A 17,852-nucleotide genomic window follows, 5' to 3' on the forward strand; every position below is an offset into this window, starting at 1 on the left:
TTTTATTTTTCAGGAGTTCTGTTGGCCCCCCAGCGAGTTATAAAAATTATACTAATGAAATAATATCGTAGTGTTGCAAGGAAAAAAGATAAACGGTCGGATATTGGCAGATTTTTTCGACTTTTTTGTAGCGAAATTTTTTTTTGTTTTTCAGGAGTTCTGATCGGAGTTCTGTTATCCCCCCAGCGAGTTCTAATGAATTAATATCTTAATATAAAATATTAACAGCCCTGATGAAGCGATTCAATGTGGGACGAAACGTCGGACAATAAATAGTTATAAACTATTTGTTCCTTTTTGACCGCAACCTTGACCAACTTCATGTCTACAAAAATATGTTTAGTATTGGCACATTCTTTATATACTAAAGACTAATACATTCGTATCTTAATCAGATTATTTTAAAACAATCGCTTTCTTAAGTATCGTAGAAATTTTTAGAGTGAAACGTCCTTCAATTAACTGAGAAATATACTTTCTATAATTTTTTTGTAAAATTATGTATTTGTTTTTGACTTATTTATTCATTTATTTTGACATATTTATTAGTTATTAATTTTTACTTATTTATTTGTTTTTAAATGTTCTGCCGTTGAAGCTGTTTAATTTCTACATTTTTATTTATTCATATTTTCGTCTAGTTTAAGTTAAGTAGAATTTGTGTGTAATTAATTCAATACATGTTACGGGCCACAAGAGAAGGGAAATATGAGAGTGTAATAAAGCAGAGAGCGTAGTAGATCTAAGTTAGTAATAAAATTTTAAAAGTTATTGTATTCAGTTTATGTTTAGCTATTTTGAAAAAAATATAAAATAAAAATTTTTATCTTTGTTAAATAAAATATGTTAGTGTTTATATATGAAATAATGGACTGATAAGTATGCTGTGTGTTGTAGCAACTCAATGTATTTGGACATTATTACTTATTAAATAAATCATTTCTTTCTCTATTTAATTACAGTGACGTTGGGTTCAATGACGTACCATGGCCATTTGGGGCCCGGCTGCTATATGAAAAATTATAAATAAATATAAATACAACATAATTTAACTTTTTATAATGATTCTGTATAAATTGAGTTTTAAAAATATGTATAAATAATTGACAGTATAATTTCATATATGAATAAGATGGACACGGTTGCGGTCAAAAAGAACAAAAATAGTTAATAACTATTCCAAATATAGCTTGGACGTTCGCCCCACTTTGTAGAACTTCATCAAGGGTTGATTTGCAAGGTTGTTTCAGTTGAGGTCAACTCGAAGCTGACCTCAACTGAATGGATTTTGAATCCATCTTGACCATCTTGTGACCACATCTCCATCATGTGATTTTTTTTCTTTATGATTTTTGTTTTTTGTTATTTCTATATTTTTATTCTTTTATCTTCTCTTTTTAATTATTTATCTATTAGTATTATATATATTTTATTATTTATTTAATTATATTTTCCCCCTTCACCCAACACATCTTCTTTTTTTTCTCTCTCTTTAACAGACGTAAAATAAAAGTAAAATATAAATGATAAAATTTTAAATAAAATAACTATATAGATATATACATAAAAATCTATCGTATTTTCGGGCATAAGAACTATACAATCAGAATCTAAAAAATCCATTTTTACTATAATAATATTTCTGATAGTAAATGTTTATGACGTAATAAAAATTTAACGCTCCATATGTACTAATTTGTGTGACATAAAGAAAATAGAATTATACGAAATAGCAAATGTAAAAGTTTTAAAATATCTGCAATTCGTTCTTACATTAGTTAGGTTATAATTTTGACGTAGGATTTCTGCTTCTTTGGTGATTGTATAACTGTTTGTTTTAGGTTCATGCTACACGTTTGCGAAACTGTGGCAAAGTCGTACACGGCAAGGGTGTGAATGTGTGTATCTTGATTAACTGGAACAAGTTTGCCTGAATTTGTTGCCTCAACGGGTCAGAGTCGATTTTTGTTTAGAAATTAAATGGTTCTTGTGCTGCATCCACAGGTTTGCGCTGTGAATATTTATGCTATCCTTTAATTAATTCATTACGTTATTTCCCCAACATTAGGATTCAAAAATTAACTCTTTATAATATTTTACAATTCATGTGTATATAGTTTTTATCAAACCAATTAACTTTAGCAGTTTATTTTGATTTTATACAGCACAAATTTACGTTTATAAAGACATTCTAGCTTTGGGTAGTTACATTTATAAATATATTATAAAAAATCTATAACCAATGTTGAACGTAAACGTTACTCGCATTTGTGGATATCGACTTTTGTTACTTTCCTTATCAAGCATTTGTAGGTATTTTGGATTTGCGGCAATTGGCAAATGTATAGATCCGTCTGTAGGCAAAAGAGTTGTGTTCTTTCTTCTCTGGTTAATTAATTGTTAATTACTTACCTTTCGTTTGTATCTGTAGAGTAAGTCTGAAGCCCTCTCTATATGGCGTTGCACAAGAACTATATTAGCTGCATACGTATGATTTTTTTAGTTATTTAAAACTTTAGGGAAAGTTTAATTATGTCTTTTTAATAATTTTTTTTATTAAAACAAGTCCACAAGCTTATCCAAGATTTGAAAAGCATTTGTAGTTATACCCTCTAAATATCTACAACCACTCTAGCTCGCTACGGCTCAAATATCAAACTCCTTAGATATAACACTACAGTGCTAAAAATATTGTTTTATGTTCTGTTATAGATGAACTTACCTTTCAGTTGTTGAACAACATTTTTTTATTGATTTTCTCATTATTTATTACACTTTATTTGTTGAATTTATTTTACCATTGATTAATAACCATTTTTAAATTATTATTTTATTGATGACAGATAAAAAAGAAATTAAAAATTTTGGTTCGGATAATTTTTTCTGATTCCTGATCAGAGGTGATTCCTTAAGAAGCTTTCTGCCAAGGTCTCCCAAACTAGAAAAATCAATTAATAGATTTATGTAAAAATAATTTTATATGAATGAGTCATTATTATGTCAATGAGAAAACATGAGTGTTTGAGGTGATATTATGTGTATACATAAATATATATAGATCCAACAAAGAAATTCTCCTTTCGCAAAAGCATTTCGTTTAATTTTTCAAAATCTAAAAATATGGTAGTTTTTATGAAATGAAAATGCGTTTTCCAGACTAAAATAAGAATTATTAAACATTAAATTTAATATTACAAATAAATAAAAAAAACTTATGAACCATATTATTTTTCTTTAATATCTATGAATATACAGCAGTTTTGTAACGTTTCAGTCTTTTCTATATTCACTCCAGTCAACTCATTGAAGCTTATTTCCAAACATAAAACTCCTGGAAATATTTTTAATAGTTTATTTAAAATTATGTTTATTCACTAAGGTCATTTTTTGGGTGGTTATATATATTCACTATATAAATTAATCTATTTTATTAATTAATATAAAAGATTTATTTGAAGAAAATTTTATTACTGTTAAAATCATATAAATGAATAGGTTTTTCATTTATTTTTAAATTTTATTCATAAAATTTAAAGATAAACCTATACACTTCCTTGAGACTGGTTATTATTGTTTTAATAAATAAATTTTAGTCTCAAAACAGCCCAGGTCTTTAATTTCTGTCCACAAATTACCCTAGTTCGTCAATTGTTCACATTAAATTAAAATTAAAACTTTTTATCACAGTCATACTTCTCTAATATAATTTATCACAACAATATTTGTCTAATTTATGATAGAGAAGTATGACTGTGATAAAAAGTTTTAATTTAATGTGAAGAATTGACAAATTAGGGAATTTTGTGGACTGAAATTAATGACCTGGGCAGAATAGCCTACGTAAAGTTTAAAAAAAAAAAATAATGTGGTTCTAACATTGAATTAAGACTGTCCTTGAGTATGGCCGAATTGGCCGAAACGTCGGACTTATAAAGGAATACAAATTATTTTGAGACTAAAATTGGATAAAATTTATTTATTTAAACAATGAAATTTAATTTTTTTTTTAAATTCATATTTTGAGTTTAATTTAATTCATTCATATCTTTAATTCATAATTACAAAAATGTGTCGGTTCTTCCACTCAATCGTAATAACTTTTTTAACAGTTTTACGATAATTTCTTTATTTTTTTCATATTAGTGAAATGTGTTCAGTAGAGTTAGTAGTGAAAGGAAAGGTTTACAATAGAAAAAAACATTAGTGCATTCCTAAAATATATCGTTTATTATGTCAATTTTTTTTTTATAAACAGTGTTAATCTACAATTTATATGTTCAGTTTATTGTATACAAAATATGTACAAATGAATACAATGTAATATCCATTTACCGAAACTAAAGTATATCACGAATTATTATATATATTTATATATGATACATATTGAAGATGGGCACATCACAAATCGATCACTATTTACACGAGTTAATTACAAATTATAAGGCGCACAACATGTACACACAAACAATGGACTAGTCGCATTCGAAAATAGAAATAGTTCAAAAGGCACGATCGAGACGAGGCCGAAACGGCCGATAACAGTTAATAAATAAAAACCTAAATGTCCTTCGATGACGAGTTGGAGTGTCGCGTTCTTTGGTTTATCACAGCAGTTGGAGGAGTCGAAAAGACTTCCTTCATCGTGGATACTGCTTCTTGCACCACTCCACCTGGTCATGCACTCGATTAAGCCTGTCGTTCAGGATTCGAGCGCTCTTGTCTGGAAGACCTGGGATCGCATCCCGCTCCGAAGACAGTCGGGAATTGAGAATGTCCCCGACGTTACCGCTGCGTCGCAGCTTCTCAACCATCTCCACGGTCGAACGCCGGAAGACGCAGAGGGCGTTGAGCAGAACGCTGTGGTACGATTCGTACTTATCAAGGAGCCTGTATCCATGCAGTAATCCACTCTCGTTATCCAAGAACAACAAGAGGTTGGATTTAGAGCTCTTTGCGAGGTTATGAGCCGGCGCGTCCATCATGCCGGGGTTCCATTGCAGATTGTAAAGATTATTGACAATTCTATCGAGATTCGCTGTAAGGTAATCGAAGACGATGAGGTCTGACCACTGGGCTAATTCGATGAGTCGTTCTTTGTCACCTTGTACATCTTGTGGATGGAGCTTTCTAGCGGGTGTCCGCAACGACTTGGGTATCTGAGCGGGTCCTAGGTTGTCTACGTACTTGGTGAGGACGACTGGCCTCTCTTCGGCCCACTGGGCCAGGTTGATCTGGGACCGGACTTTGGACCAGACGGGGTCCCTGCTCTGGACCACCCCGAGGGCAGAGGGTGCCAGATTGGTGATCCCCAACAGCTGCCCCAAGTAGAAGCTGAACAACTCTCCCTGGATCTGGTCCGTGTTCTGCCGGTACCTGCAGCAGGCTTTAGTACCGTCTTCGAAGGTCAAGAGTCGATTCTGCATCCGTCCACAGCCTTCTTCAATCTTCACCACTGGGTTACTCTTAATGAACCGCCGCCACCTCTCTGCTTCGGGTTCTCCATAGCCTGTGGGTAGTGCTGCTTCGACTTGCTCGCCCCAGAAGATACCATCGACAACGGTAGAAGGTCGGGTGTCCTCGACGCTGTTGTCGCTGAGGAAGCTGACGCTAACGAAGTGCTCCGGCTGTGGTGGCCTGACGGTGCTGTTCCTGAGGTCCAGCCGGATGTAGACGGGTATCGCGAGGCCGAGGGACAGGCCAAGGCAGAAGGCGACCAGAGCGGTCAGGAGGTAGACTGTTCTTCGCATCGGGAAGGTTCTGAGGCGCCAGAGAGTGGCCTGCATCACCGCATCATCAGGAGCTGGGACGCCTTCGAACACTGGGAGGACCTGCAACAAGGAGACTCATTAAGAAACAAACCCAGCTCACGACGACCCGGGGACTACTCAGCATGTTTGGCCGAGCACAACACTTGGAACAACAGAGCGCTCTGTAAACACTCGACTCTACTAAATCCCACTGCCCACTTGGGGTGAACACCCGCTCTGTGTACCCAGCGCTCCTTCGATTAAACTTTCTTTTACTCATATTTACATAATACCAAATATACTTCTGGGCTAAATGTTTATTCATCATCAACTTCATAATAAACTTTTAACAATAAAAAATAATAGATGCAGATCGATAATTGAAAGTAAATTAAAACTGAACATTTGAGGAGCAAAGAATACTTTTTTTATTTTATGATCTAGCAATGAATCCTTAATCTGAAATAATTTTAGTCTTGCCTCAAAAATGTCCGTTTGTAGTATTAGTACCATATTTTAGAAAACAGAATATTCACAAGCTTAAAAGAAACAAAGTTTACAAATGAGTATTTTACAGCACTATAGCATTTTGTCGCTATAAATAATGTAATATTTTTCATAATTTGTTTATTATTTTGTAATATTACATTCTGCTATATTTTTAGACAATGGTACTATGGATCATAGAGCTCATTCATACCGTATTTACAAATAAGAAATTTAAGAGAAAAAATAAAATAAATACATTAAAAAATATAAATAATAAAATAAATAAATTTAAAACAAATAAAAAACTATTTAAATTTAATGTAAAATAATATATTAAACACTATCATTCCTTAATATTTTTTAGTAATGGCTAAAACATTGATCTAACTGTCATATAATCAAAGGTGTGTTGTTAATATAGATTTTATGAAAATACTTGAATGTCTCTATTCAGTACATTTAATATTTTTTTAAATGTTTTTTGTTTCCATAGTTAAATTAAAAACATACATCATTATAAAAAAATATATATATAAATATTTAATAATTATTTCAGTAATGTTTCATTTGCTTTATTCAATATGTGATTAGTTCATAATCGTGTTGGATAAAACGTAATTACAATTACTAAGAAAGAGGACAATCAATTAAAACAGGGGATATTATTAATTTGTATTTTTTCTGGAAGAAATTATCCCTTTATGACTTTTTTTTCAATATTCGAGCTAAATTAAAAAATAATGCTTGATCAACAATTTTTAAAATTACAGAGTGAATTTCAAATAATTATATATCAATTTACAAATTTAAAAAAAAAGAAATAAGGCCAATAATTTATTAATAATAATTTATTTTTCTGAAACGTCTTATCATTTTAAATTAATGTTATTAAATGTAGCTTTTTCGGTGTAGTATTGAAGTTTACAATACATTTTTTTTTTAACTCAGCTGCTATCTAGTTATTCGTAAAACAAAGTCACGGATCCAAATACTGTCAGGCATAAAACGGCAAAGGACTTCAACATGATATTTCTCCTCCAGTGCGTTACCAAAGGAAATCCGCAGGAGCCGAGCGAAGGACATCGGAACTGGTCGAGTGTTTTTCACAAAGCTGGCCGAGGTATGCTATAATTGCCGACCAACAAACCTCCCCTACCTCACCATTTTCGTCAACGCCGTTCTTCTCTACTTCACTCTCCGAGTCTAAGTCCCTCATATCAAGTCCGCAACCAGCAAAGAAGGCAGAAGTATATAGCGAAGTATGCGAATGTCAGGCGGGAGAACAAGAAGATGGTAAACACTAGAGACCGATTTTTGAACAATTGCATATTTTGTTTCCTAGATTCAAAATCTACCAAAACTCGATAGAAATTCTTGAAAAGAACGTTTCGGGCTTAATGTTAATAAATATTCGGGCACGAATGCACGTTTTGGGGATTTTCACCAAATTACCATTTAATTAATTTTTTTTTTATTGTAGAAAGATAGTCCTGTTGGTGGTCAATAAAGGTATCAATATAGTAAAAGAAAACTATTTATTGTTAACCAATGTTTCGCCTCACTGTACAGGGCTTCTTCAGGGCTAAATAAAAACTAAGATACAAACATTGTAAGAAACATTAAAATAAAAAACATTTCTATACAATTGTTTTGTTTATTAGATAACATGTATACTCCGTTTTATTGTTACTTTTTTTTATATAGTTTATAAACATAACAATGTTTTGAAATTTTTTTTTTTTTTTTAATAGTTTTCTTCTATTGTTTTGATACCTTTATTGACCGCCACCTAGACCATCCTCCTACAACCTACGTCGGTCAACTATCTTCCAGTTTTTTGTTTTGTCTTAATGATGAAATTACAATTTAAATTTACAAATTTGCCTACAGTTGGTGACAAAATCGATTAGTTCTAGTTTCTAGAAGTTTCAAAAAACCACAATTTGACACTAACTGTAATACAATTAAGTTTTAAATTTTAAACTATATTTAAACATATTGTAAATAAGCATGATTGTGTACAAAATTTTATTAACCTTAGTTTGTCTCACAGTCACTGTTTGTTAAAACTTTATCAAGGTTGTGATAAAGTTTTAACAAACAGTGACTGTGATAAAAGAATTTTAATTCTGGTTTTAATGTGAATATTGACTAATTAAAAATTGTTGTTTTGACCTGGGCAGAATAGCCTGCATGAAGTTGAGTTTTTAAATCATTTAGTTCCAAAATTGTATTAAGATTGTCCCTGAGGATGGCCGGATTGGCCGAAACGTCGGACTTTTAAGAAAAATAAAATGTGTTGAGACTAAAATGGATAGAAATTAAATTATTTATTTTAACAAGACATTTTTATTTAAAAAATAAAGCCCTGAAAAATGGGGCGAAACGTTGGCTTAGAAATTTTTTTTTTTACTATTTGAGTTATTCTGACCGCATCCAGACCATCTTTCTTTTATAAATTATTTATTGTATTAAATGCATGTTCCACAAAATATATATAATTTACTGGAAGATTATTGATTGACCGTGTGTAAAGATGAAAGGAATATGGTCCGGGTGCGGTAAAAAAAAAAACTCAAATAGTAGAAATATACTATTTTAATGAGCCAACGTTTCGCCCCACGTTGCAGGGCTTCTTCAGGGCTATTTTGACGGCAGTCAAAACAAAAATGAGGGCCCCGTGTGTTTTGTGACATACTGGAAGATTATTGATTGACCGTGTGTAAAGATGAAAGGAATATGGTCCGGGTGCGGTAAAAAAAAAAACTCAAATAGTATATTTCTACTATTTGAGTTTTTTTTTTTACCGCACCCGGACCATATTCCTTTCATATATAATTTACGAATTTACTTTTATATTTTCCAAAGTTAACGACCCATTTTATGAAAATCTATTTATATAACCTGTTTTGTTTTTTTTACCCTCCTGTAGATAATAGTTACAATTATAATATAACCAAAAGATATAAAAATTCTAAATCTGATATATAATCTGTTCTTACCCTGGGAAGAGGTTTGGGTTCTGCCGCCTAGATCTAATTCTAACACCACCAGCGGACCCTCCCCGCTCACCATTGTATCCTTTACATACAGTGAATCCCACCACAATCCTTAAAATACCTATAGGTAAAAGAAGCAGACATAGCAACAGACATATTTGTTTATCATTCATATCTATTTCAAGCGGAGAGTACGAAAAAAAAATTCCAAATCTGATATATAATCTGTTACAATATAACAAAAAAATAAAGACTAAATGATGATTTTAATTCAAGAGTATATTAAAAAACATTTATCTGAAATTCATACAGCAAAAGTAATCGTAATTATGATTAGTTACCATAAAATTTTCCAGTTGAAATGTATTTAAACTTGAATACATCAAGATACGGTTAATGTAGCGTTATTATAAGAAGAGATGATTTAGAATGGAAATATGTAGAGGCAGCTGGGAGAGGAGCCTAGAGGACTAGAGAGTACACAACTGCACCTCCACCTCCTGGCCCCGGGATCAAGATGAGGTGTGCCCTCAGGCCAGTAAGCCTCTACTGTAAAACACACAACGGACCGCTACAAGAACACGAGGCCACCGCTTCAGTACTGAGGGTCAATCTGAATGTCAGTATCGAAACAATCCATCCTGCATCTTGTTTCATATTATAAAACAAGAAAGCCAAGTAGATCACTTGAATTTAAATTAATTAAAAATCATATCGTATAAGGGAATATTACACAGTCAGTAGAATTGTCAGTAAAATTATTTACTTTTTTTAAATTTATTTAATAATGTTTAGAACTGTGTTAAAAATATATACAAATAAATTTTATGTTGGTTATACGATGATACAAACATGTAGAGATTCAACTCATTGATAGAATTCCAATAACATTTCTATAGATCTCGAGGCCATCTTCTTTTCTGACACCCAGGAGGATCATCAGGTAATGAAGGAGAAGTCAAATTAGATACAAGTGGATTTGGGTGGTTGAGAAGTTTATTATGAAAGGAACGGTATCTGGTTTTGGCCAAATCGGCAACATATGGAACATTGAGGTTCTGATGGATGACTTGATTTGTGACAAAGTAAGGAGCATTAAGGATTTTGGACTGTAAGGATTGGATTCTGGAGGAATTTGATGGTTTAGTGGAGGCCCAAAGCTCAACTCCGCATGTCCAGATAGGTCTTATAATAGTCATGTAGATCAGTCTTTTGTAATGTATTGACAATTTAGACCGTTTGTCTAGTAAATGTTGGAATAGTCAGAATCTACGAGCAGTTTCTTGTCTTCACTTGAATTTAAATTAATTAAAAATCATATCGTACAAGGAAATATTACACAGTCAGTAGAACTGTCAGTAAAATTATTTACTTTTTAAAAATTTATTTAATAATGTTTAGATTTGTGTTTAAAATATATACAACTAATTTTATATTAGTTATAGAATACTATGATACAAACATGTTCAAAATCTACTCATTGATAGAACTCCAATAATATTTCTAGAGAAGATCTTGAGGCCTTCTCTTTATCAGATAATGAAGTAGAAGGCAGATTAGAACTTGTTTCTAACTAGGTTTGGATGGTTAGGATGTTTTTCATGGAACATTGAGGTCCTGATGCATGCCTTGATTTGTGACAAAGTAAGGAGCATTAAGGATTTTGTTATACTTTGGATTGTAAGGATTGGATATGAGAGGAATTCGATGGTTTAGTGGAGCCCCAAAGCTCAACTCAGCAAGCCAAGATAGGCCTTATAATAGTTATGTAGATCAGTCTTTTGTAATGGATTGGAAGTTTAAACCGTTTGTCAAGTAAGTGTCGTAATAGTCGGAATTGACGAGCAGTTTCTTGTCTATTCTTTATCTTATGAGGTTTCCAAGGTAGTGGTATTGTCAGATGTAGTCCTAGGTATCTGTTCGACAGGAATAAGTGTGGTATTATTAAAGGATACTGTGGGGAGGAAGTTATGGGTTTAAGACGAAGAGTAAACGTGACTTGTAGGAATTTATTTTACTTCTACAAAGCGGGATTGTAGAGTTTCTGATACAATGGGTGTGTCATTATTCACTGATAATGGATATGCGTCATAGTGTTAAGATGGGTTGGGATGTCAACCGTTAAAACTGTATAAAGGATAGGTTCAAGAATCCTACCCTGAGGTACACCGGCAGACTGAGGAAAGAGGGATGAATAGGTACTACTGTCATTTACTTTAAATAATATGTCAGAGAGGATAGGAATCCACGGATCTTGTTCAGTAAAATTAATGATGGAAATTCAAATTGATCGCTTGGAGGCAATAATACTTATTACGAATCGAAAAAGACATTGCCCAAGATTATTATCGCTCGATATTTGATTTAGAAGTAAGCGTCAGTCGTGTGGGCTTCATGATTCAACTCAGTCTGATATATAACTTAAATACCGACAGACCATGAAAAATTCTATTAAAAAAAGTTTTGTAAGTAAACATTACTAAGTTAGAAACTAGAAACAATACGTAAAACCCCAGTTTTACTTGCAAAATGTCTACAGACAACAGTTCATCCTCTAAGTTTAGTAACTAATGTATTAATCTAGTAGAAGCTATGTCTAAAGAAGTGTAGACCTGTGTATCAAAGTATAATAATAATATATGCATGACAAAATAAATATTAGGAATAAGTATGATGATGCTCAATTTTCTGAATACTTACACACCCATAAAATATCCATATATATAAAATACTATTGTTATATTATAACATGATATCTTATAAATAGGAGTTAATAACTATTACCATGAAATAATGAAATACCAATCAGAAACCCAAGTAGCAAAATATCAATAGGTACTTAACCATCCCAAACATGGACAACTAATCTTTCATTTATACGGCCATTAAAACTCATTTAAACGGACACTTAAACATCCTAATTATCTCTTAAAAGATAATAACCCTCCTAATGGATAATTATGAACAAATTGGAAGCTGTTGAGGATATCTTGGAGTCCAAATTGGAAGCTGTTGAGAATATCTTGGAGTCCAAATTGGAAGCTATTTACAATGTATTAAGAACAAAATTGGACCAACAAATCCTTGCAGGACTCCTTGTGAAGGGGTAATTTATCAAAGAAGCTTGGCACCCTTAGATAATATGGTTGCTATAATGACATCGTATTATTATATATTTTTTATTAAAATATCTTTCAATTTTATTTTATTTTTCTGCGATGTTTCGGCCCTCACTTTTTTCTCATTTAGCCTTGACGAAGCCCTGTAATGTAATAGGGCTAAACGTTGGTTAACAATAAAATAATAGTTTTCTTCTACTGTTTTGATACTTTTCTTGATATCATCTTCCTACAACTTTTATATACAAGTTTACGATATTATTGCCTATAAAACTATAATGGATCAGTTAATAACCCTGTTAATGGATAATTAAGTGAAAATTGGGAGCTGTTTAGGATATACTTGGTACAAAATTGGACGTTGGGTCAACAAATCCTTGCAGGACTCCACGTGAAGGAGCAATTTATCCCAGACGCTAGAGCCACCCTTAGATATAATATGATTGCTATAATGACCGGACTAACATCGTATTATTATATTTTTTATTTCTTGAGCCGTCCATAATTACAGAGGAGTTAGGAGTCCATTTTCTCAACACTAGCGGAGCAATTCGATAAGGAAACAGATAACCGTAACTCTTATCTGATTGGTCATTATGTAAATACCGGCTGCCCTTTAACTGTATCGATACATATTTAATAAATAAATACAAATACATGGCCTCCTCGAGAGGGGCCAGTCCCAGATTTTCGATTTTATCGATGAAACCTGTCTCGCTATCGATGTTTCTTCATCACTGGCTTGTTCTTATTTTTTATCTCTCTTTTTTTTTACTTTAAATATGTTCTTCCTTTCTCGTCATATCGAAAATAATAAAAAGACTACAGGTTTAGGGAAAATGGCGCCGGCGTGAAGTGGGTTCAGTTGAATATTTCTAAAACATATTTCGAACGAGTATACTCGCAAACTCATTAATCCAACATCGACAATGCACTTTCAATACCACATCTTTGGATGTAATACATAGAAAAGATATATAAAAAAAATATATTTAAGATAGCTAAAATTAATAATTATGTAGATAAATTTTTTCACATTAAGTCCATCAAATATATATTGTATTTATTGACATTTACAACTGAACATAATAATACAACCAGTAAATTTGATGTAAGACCATAATGGTACGATAACATAAGAGAAACTACCCATTGGTAGCACTCTAATAACATTTTTATAAGATCTCGAGGCTATTTTATTTCTAGGCGCCTCAGAGGATTGTCAGAAATAGAAGAGGAAGCAAGGTTAGAAACTAGTGAGTTTGGATGGTTAAATAGTTTATAATGGAAGGATGATGTCTGGTTCGGGCTAGATCGGTTACATAAGGAACATTGAGGTATTTATGGATGATTTTATTTGTGACAAATTAAAGAGCATTGAGGATTTTATGAAGGATTTTGGATTGTAAGGATTGGATACGAGAGGAATTCTAAGGTTTAGTGGAGCCCCAAAGCTCAACTCCGTTTGCCTATATTGGCCTTTATACAGTTATGTACATCAGTCTTTTGTAATGGATTGGAAGTTTAGACCGTTCGTCAAGTAAGTTCTGTAATAGTCAGAATCGACGAGCAGTTTTCTGTCGTTTCAGTCTTGTGTGAGGATTCAAAGTTAGTCATTTGTTCAGATGTCCTAGGTAGGGGGATCTACGTCAAATACATAATTTTTAAAATTTAAAATTTACCACTATTGAAGAAAATCAGCTTTATTTCGGAAGTTTTCTAAAGTATCTAATAATTTGCTAACTTATCCATCATTTCTTAATTGAGAATTTCTTTTTCATACTCTCCTAGAAAGTCATATTTTAATAAACATAAATACATATACATTTATACAGTCTAAATTTTTTTAAAAATAATAATGGATTTAGCAACGGTCTATCACCTTTCAAATATTAATTTAAAACGGGAATGGAAGACTTAATTTAAAATATAAGTTAAATCGAGAAACATTGAAAAAGTTGCTGAAATTAAAAAAACCGCTTAGTTATCGTATGAATGATATTACATATTAATCGATCACAATAAATATTGATTCAGAGAATACAAAGAAATTATTATACCTATGATAAAACCATAAATCATTATTAGAACTTTTTTCCATTCTACAGTTCAACTTATAGTAAAGTTAGAAATTATATTCATAATATTGGTCAAAAACGTCCCTAAAATCTATAATAGAAAAAAATTTATAACAATTTCATTCATAAAAATGAAACATGATTGAGTCAATATGAAGTTCATTTTTTTATATTAAAATATTTTATATGACATTCTTATTAACTAAAAAATGAATAAATAAAATGAAATTGATAGTTAATTATTGTTTAAAGTATTTCTTAAGTCCTAGATCGCGATAGGCGGTCAGGATTTTTTTAAGCTGGAGTGTGACCCGAGGCAACGATATCTGGAATACGGTCACTTTCTCCAGAGTGATTATGTAAACAGAGAACATTTGTCTGGGAGAGTTATTGTTCCGGGTGCTGGGGCTAAAGATAATATTTGAACAAAGGGCGGATTGAAATACATTAGTTATATATCATATTACACAGATATGAATTATAATACATACGCGTAAGTAATTACACATTAATATGCGAAGTAATTGTTTTACATACCGCGAAACTAGAAGCTATTGTTAGAATTCACAATATTTTATTTTTGTAAGAAGATAGTTGACCGTATTAAGTAGATTGTAGGAAGAGAGTCATTAAGTTATTATTGTTTCTTTTAAATATTTTATTAACAAACCAATTGTTTTGAAATGTTTTTTTTTTTATTTTAATGTTCTGCTGATTTTAAAAATATTTTTCATTTAGCCCTAACGAAGTCCTGGAAAGTGGAGCGAAACGTAGGTTAATAATAAATAGTTTTCTTCTACTAATTTGATATTTTTATTTACCACTAGCCGGACTAGCTTAATAAAATATTTTCTTTTATTTATATATTTCTTTATTATTATTATTTTTAATTTATTTTAATTCAGTGAGTACTATTGTTATCTTTTATATTTCCTTTTTTGTGTTTTTTTTTTCTTATATTTTTTAATTCTCTTCAGTAAAACAAAAAAAAATATTTCACAGTTTATATGCATGTTACTTTTAATATAGATTTATTACATACAGATACATACCCAAAATTGTTTATTTATAGAAATTTACAACTTTATTAACTAAAATACAATTGGTAAATATGATGTAAACTTTATTACAAAGGTATGACCACACTAGTTTTGGTTAATGGCATTTCGTATGTTAATACACAATAAGAGCATGCACACAACATTAGAAGAATATTTTTAAATACTCCTTCCTACATAGAACATTAAAATTGAGATGGTTTTAATTGAAAAATTCATAATACAGCCTTCATTATAAGTATATAAAATAAGTTTATACAATTAGCTTCGTCATAACTCTTTATGAATATATAGTTCAATTATGGACAAAAATTTAGCTTTTTAATCAGTGTAGTTTAGTTTTTTGTGTATGTTTACTTAAATTTAGAGAACATTTAATTAATAACAAGATTAATGAGGTGTAGATAGTTGACCGTAGATTAATGATTGGAGAAGTTTGTCGAGGGGTGCGGTCAGCAAAGAACAACATAAATAAACAAAACCATATTTATTTATTTTATGCCGACGTTTCGACCTGAGTTTCAGGTCTTCATCGGGGCTATAGAACAAAAGAGATAACAAAAAAATTTAGAGTAACATACAATTGAAAAGGAATAGCATACAAACAAATTTAGAATTATACAAAATATTGAATTAAATCATAAATGATAAAAAATTGATAACTGATTAGTTATTAACAAGATTAGTTTAGCTTTCTACGTATTTGTATTATAAATTAAACAATAAAGTTGATCCTTGAAGGACTTGAGTGTTTATTAACATTTTGGGTTTTTGAAGAAGGATTTTGCACATTTTGGGTTTTTCACTGCACGTTTTTCATTTTTTTCCCCCATAGATCCGGTCTCTATTTATAACTTTATATTTTCCTTATAATTTATTTATGTTAATATTGTTTGTGAATGATCTGTAAGCTTACTATCACCGTTAAAACGAAGACTGTCATACTTGTTCATTGTTATGACACTACAGATATATGTCATGTGGAAATCCATTATATACGTACGAATGCGGCTTCATGAAGTTCTTAAAAGTTTTAAGCCTGGGACGGTTCCGTTTTTTTGACGCAGCTTCGGCAGTAGGCGGAGAAAGTCAGCTTTTTATTGCGTGTTCATTCACGATAAAAGTGGTTTTATTACTCGCTCCTCGGCGACCTCATTCCGAAATGCAGCGTCCAAACGACGACAAAATTTAGGTAGGATATTTTTTTAAAAATCACCTAGTTACCGCGGAATCCACATACTACACTTAAAAGAAAAGAACTTGAACGAAGATTAAGCACAATTATTTGGACTGCTAAGTAGAAAATCACCCTTTTAGTAAAAAAAACAAATTAGTTCTTTACAAAATAAAATTAAAACCTATTCTGAATTTCTTTTCTAAGAAGTTGATTATATTAATATTTTAAAAACCTGAGGTGAAGAAAACTTATACTTAAGAAACTAAAAATAAAACTACAAAATTAAAATATAATACTATACTATATTTTCTACTTGTACAACGTTATTCGTCATTTTTTTTCTTTTGTCTATCTAAGGAATTAAAAATCTTCTTTTAATTTTTTATTTTATAGTCGTTATGACAACAATACGATAAGTAACAATTTACAGTGTTAAAGATTTTTCAAATAAATGACATATTTTTCTATTAGGAATTTCACAAAATATTACCAGTAAACAACCATTTCAAAATTTAATTGAAAATAAAACAATTCAAAAAAGAACAAATGTAAAAAATTAACACCTGACGATATACAGAACGTCTGAAATATTTATACTTTATAAAAAATAATATCATTTTTTTATATCACTATCCTTAATTAATTGCCAAAATTAGTATCATAAATTATTCTAATACAACTTTTTTTTTTAAATGCTGAGGTAAAGAAAAATTCAAATTAGGAAATATTATTATTCCATATTTTGTACTTTGACAAAATTTACGTTACGGTATTTACTCCATACTCCTTATCCTTGTACCCACTAGTACTGAGCGTCTAGCGCCGTCACTCATCCTCCATTGGCTTTTAATACTTGTGACGCGGTTGTGAGAAGCGCCGGGATCTTCCGGAGTTCTGCTCTTGCATCCATAAGTGGGGGGAAAAGCTTGCTTTGGAGTTCCCGAGACTAAATGTAAATATTGAATTGTTTTGTTTTTTTATTTATTTCTTATCATTTAAGTTATATATGAAGTGAATGAGCAATATGATTCCTAGAGGTATTGTCCATTGTACTATCCATTGTCTATAAATATAAAACAGAATGTATAGGGTCTTTTTTTAAGCCCGATAGAACTTGAAATTGTAAAAAATAACACAAAAAATTAAATTGTAATCAAAATTTTTTTTTTATTCGAAAGATCAATA

The 17,852-nt window shown here is 31.1% G+C and overlaps 1 protein-coding gene across 2 annotated transcripts in view; it reads right to left on the reverse strand.

The window, feature by feature from the left end:
- Window positions 1–4,204: 4,204 nt before the first annotated feature.
- Window positions 4,205–17,852, reverse strand: part of fj (four-jointed) — a 174,478-nt gene continuing 160,830 nt past the window's right edge. For both annotated transcript variants that reach the window (XM_067047134.1, XM_067047133.1), the window contains one exon: window positions 4,205–5,828. In XM_067047134.1, the coding sequence (XP_066903235.1) occupies window positions 4,638–5,783 (1,146 nt within the window). In that variant the 5' untranslated portion in view covers window positions 5,784–5,828 and the 3' untranslated portion in view covers window positions 4,205–4,637. The remainder of the gene's footprint in view (window positions 5,829–17,852) is intronic.

Source organism: Halyomorpha halys, unplaced genomic scaffold, assembly GCF_000696795.3.
Source record: "Halyomorpha halys isolate HHAL.00 unplaced genomic scaffold, Hhal_1.1 Scaffold250.1, whole genome shotgun sequence".
Lineage (NCBI taxonomy): Eukaryota > Metazoa > Arthropoda > Insecta > Hemiptera > Pentatomidae > Halyomorpha > Halyomorpha halys.